Raw genomic sequence first — 4,563 nt, 5'->3', positions numbered from 1 at the left:
GTGTGTGTGTGTGTGTGTGTGTGTGTGTGTGTGTGTGTGTGTGTGTGTGTGTGTGTGTGTGTGTGTGTGTGTGTGTAACTATGTGTAACTGTGTGTATTATTTCAGTAGCAATCCTCAATCCTCATCAGTAAAATCTTAATCTTGTCTCTCTCTCTCTCTCTCTCTCTCTCTCTCTCTCTCTCTCTCTCTCTGTCTCTCCTCTCTCTCTCTCTCTCTCTCTCTGTCTCTCTCTCTCTCTCTCTCTCTCTCTCTCTGTCTCTCTCTCTCTTTCTCTCTCTCTCTCTGTCTCTCTCTGTCTCTCTCTCTCTGTCTCTCTCTCCCTCTCTCTCTCTCTGTCTCTCTCTCTCTCTCTGTCTCTCTCTCTCTCTCTCTCTCTCTCTCTCTCTGTCTCTCTCTCTGTCTCTCTCTCTCTGTCTCTCTCTCCCTCTCTCCTCTCTCTCAATTCAATTCAATTCCAAGGGGCTTTATTGACATGGGAAACATGTGTTAACATTGCCAAAGCAAGTGAGGTAGACAACATACAAAGTGAATATATAAAGTGAAAAGCAACAAAAATTAACAGTAAACATTACACATAAACAGTTTCAAAACAGTAAAGACATTACAAATGTCATATTTTATACACTCATCCTTGTGTATATATATATACACAATGTACAAATAATTAAAGGACACAAGATAAAATAAATAAGCATAAATATGGGTTGTATTTACAATGGTGTTTGTTCTTCACTGGTTGCCCTTTTCTCGTGGCAACAGGTCACAAATCTTGCTGCTGTGATGGCACACTGTGGAATTTCACCCAGTAGATATGGGAGTTTTTCAAAATTGATATGTTTTCGAATTCTTTGTGGATCTGTGTGATCTGGAGGAAATATGTCTCTAATATGGTCATACATTGGGCAGGAGGTTAGGAAGTGCAGCTCAGTTTCCACCTCATTTTGTAGGCAGTGAGCACATAGCCTGTCTTCTCTTAGAGCCATGTCTGCCTACGGCGGCCTTTCTCAATAGCAAGGCTATGCTCACTGAGTCTGTACATAGTCAAAGCTTTCCTTAATTTTGGGTCAGTCACAGTGGTCAGGTATTCTGCCGCTGTGTACTCTCTGTGTAGGGCCAAATAGCATTCTAGTTTGCTCTGTTTTTTGTTTTCTCATGATTTGGTTTGGGTCTAATTGTGCTGTTGTCCTGGGGCTCTGTAGGGTGTGTTTGTGTTTGTGAACAGAGCCCCAGGACCAGTTTGCTTAGGGGACTCTTCTCCAGGTTCATCTCTCTGTTTGTGATGGCTTTGTTATGGAAGGTTTGTGAATCGCTTCCTTTTAGGTGGTTGTAGAATTTAATGGCTCTTTTCTGGATTTTGATAATTAGTGGTATCGGCCTAATTCTGCTCTGCATGCATTATTTGGTGTTTTACGTTGTACACGGAGGATATTTTTGCAGAATTCTGCGTGCAGAGTCTCAATTTGGTGTTTGTCCCATTTTGTGAAGTCTTGGTTGGTGAGCGGACCCCAGACCTCACAACCATAAAGGGCAATGGGCTCTATGACTGATTCAAGTATTTTTAGCCAAATCCTAATTGTCTCTGTCTCTCTCTCTCTCTCTGTCTCTCTCTCTGTCTCTCTCTGTCTCTCTCTCCCTCTCCCTCTCTCCCCTCTCTCTCTGTCTGTCTCTCTCTCTCTCTCTCTCTCTGTCTCTCTCTCTCTCTGTCTCTCCCCTCTCTCTCTGTCTCTCTCTCTCTGTCTCTCTCTCTCTCTCTCTCTCTGTCTCTCTCTCTCTCTCCCTCCCTCCCACCAGGTCACTATGATGCTCTGAGACCCAGTCAGGCGTTTGAGTTCACACGGGACCCGTCTGTCGGTCAGATAGCTCTGGCTTTCCTCCAGGCCTCCTTCGCCTTCAGCGGCTGGAACTTCCTGAACTACGTCACTGAGGAGGTGGTGGAGCCACGCAAGTAAGGATAGATCTCTAGATTTAGGCTACGTCCCAATTTAATCAGGATAGATCTCTAGATTTAGGGATGCGTCCCAAATTAATCAGGATAGACCTCTAGACCTCTAGATGTAGGCTACGTCCCAATTTAATCAGGATAGACCTCTAGATGTAGGCTACGTCCCAATTTAATCAGGATAGACCTCTAGATGTAGGTCAACGTCCCAATTTAATCAGGATAGACCTCTAGATGTAGGCTACGTCCCAATTTAATCAGGATAGACCAGGAGGCTATGTCCCAATTTAATCAGGATAGACCTCTAGACCTCTAGATGTAGGCTACGTCCCAATTTAATCAGGACAGACCTCTAGACCTCTAGATGTAGGCTACGTCCCAATTTTTTAACCTTCTAACAAGGTGTGCGCTTGCACACTCTCTGTTATGAATTCCAAAGCATTGGTCTGCTCTAAACATTAGCTGAAGTGCACACTTCAGGAGAAGGGTGGAGAATCGGAGCGCAACGAACTGTGTCGTCATATCGCCATCTGGTGGTGGCAAAGGGAAGAGCACCTGTTGTCATACATTAATATATGGACTTTACGTGTGGTCATGTTGTGGCAGTTTCCTTATTGCTTCCAATGCTCAGATTATATTCATTAACTTTACTGTCTCATGAGTTGACTGTCTCACTGCTGTCTAATGGGTTGACTGTCTCACTGCTGTCTAATGGGTTGACTGTCTCACTGCTGTCTAATGGGTTGACTGTCTCTGTCTCACTGCTAATGTCTCAATGAGTTGACTGTCTCACTGCTGTCTAATGAGTTGACTGTCTCACTGCTGTCTAATGGGTTGACTGTCTCACTGCTGTTGGGTTGACTGTCTCACTGCTGTTGATGGGTTGACTGTCTAATGAGTTGACTGTCTCACTGCTGTCTAATGAGTTGACTGTCTCACTGCTGTCTAATGGGTTGACTGTCTCACTGCTGTCTAATGGGTTGACTGTCTCACTGCTGTCTAATGGGTTGACTGTCTCACTGTTGTCTAATGGGTTGACTGTCTCACTGCAATGTTGACTAATGAGTTGACTGTCTCACTGCTGTCTAATGAGTTGACTGTCTAATGAGTTGACTGTCTCACTGCTGTCTAATGAGTTGACTGTCTCACTGCTGTCTAATGGGTTGACTGTCTCACTGCTGTCTAATGGGTTGACTGTCTCACTGCTGTCTAATGGGTTGACTGTCTCACTGCTGTCTAATGAGTTGACTGTCTCACTGCTGTCTAATGGGTTGACTGTCTCATGGGTTGACTGTGTCTAATGGGTTGACTGTCTCACTGCAGTCTAATGGGTTGACTGTCTCACTGCAGTCTAATGAGTTGACTGTCTCACTGCTGTCTAATGAGTTGACTGTCTCACTGCTGTCTAATGGGTTGACTGTCTCACTGCTGTCTAATGGGTTGACTGTCTAATGGGTTGACTGTCTCACTGCTGTCTAATGGGTTGACTGTCTGATGAGTTGACTGTCTCGCTGCTGTCTAATGAGTTGACTGTCTGATGAGTTGACTGTCTCGCTGCTGTCTAATGAGTTGACTGTCTGATGAGTTGACTGTCTCACTGCTGTCTAATGAGTTGACTGTCTGATGAGTTGGCTGTCTCACTGCTGTCTAATGAGTTGACTGTCTCACTGCTGTCTAATGAGTTGACTGTCTCACTGCTGTCTAATGGGTTGACTGTCTCACTGCTGTCTAATGAGTTGACTGTCTCACTGCTGTCTCGTGGGTTGACTGTCTCACTGCTGTCTAATGGGTTGACTGTCTAATGGGCTGACTGTCTAATGGGTTGACTGTCTAATGGGTTGACTGTCTAATGGGTTGACTGTCTAATGGGTTGACTGTCTAATGGGTTGACTGGCACCTGTAATATAATGTACTGTTTTACAGGAACCTGGTATATTACTGTAAAATATGTCTCTTATCTCAGGAACCTGCCCCGGGCTATCTACATATTACTGTAATATAATGTACTGTTTTACAGGAACTTTGTATATTACTGTAAAATATGTCTCTTATCTCAGGAACCTGCCCCGGGCTATCTACATATTACTGTAATATAATGTACTGTTTTACAGGAACTTTGTATATTACTGTAAAATATGTCTCTTATCTCAGGAACCTGCCCCGGGCTATCTACATATCCATTCCCCTGGTGACGTTAGTCTACACTCTGACCAACATTGCATACTTCTCCTCCATGACCCCCGAAGAGCTGTTGGCATCCAACGCCGTGGCCGTGGTGAGAATTAATTAATTAATTCATCTATACATAAAATAATAGAAACGTTATAACACTTAATAATGAAGTCATAATAAATACACAATGAGTAACAATAATAAGCCTATATACAGGAAGTACCAGGTAATAACATGGCTATATACAGAAGTACCAGGTAATAACATGGCTATATACAGGAAGTACCAGGTAATAACATAGCTATATACAGGAAGTACTGAGGTAATAACATGGCTATATACAGGAAGTACCGAGGTAATAACATAGCTATATACAGGAAGTACTGAGGTAATAACATGGCTATATACAGGAAGTCCCAGGTAATAACATGGCTATATACAAGTACCAGGT

At 43.5% G+C, this 4,563-nt stretch overlaps 1 protein-coding gene across 1 annotated transcript; it reads left to right on the top strand.

Moving 5' to 3' along the window:
- Positions 1-1,792: 1,792 nt before the first annotated feature.
- LOC127924178 (asc-type amino acid transporter 1-like) lies at positions 1,793-4,230 on the top strand (the record flags this gene model as incomplete). Its single annotated transcript, XM_052508635.1, has 2 exons — positions 1,793-1,946; positions 4,092-4,230. Coding segments are annotated over 2 exons (293 nt in total), but the record flags the coding sequence as incomplete, so codon positions are not given.
- Positions 4,231-4,563: the final 333 nt, after the last annotated feature.

The sequence above is a fragment of the Oncorhynchus keta genome, unplaced genomic scaffold (assembly GCF_023373465.1).
Source record: "Oncorhynchus keta strain PuntledgeMale-10-30-2019 unplaced genomic scaffold, Oket_V2 Un_contig_3772_pilon_pilon, whole genome shotgun sequence".
Classification (NCBI taxonomy): Eukaryota; Metazoa; Chordata; class Actinopteri; order Salmoniformes; family Salmonidae; genus Oncorhynchus; species Oncorhynchus keta.
Note: the sequence above shows the minus strand (reverse complement) of the source record. Positions and strands in the feature narration are given on the sequence as shown.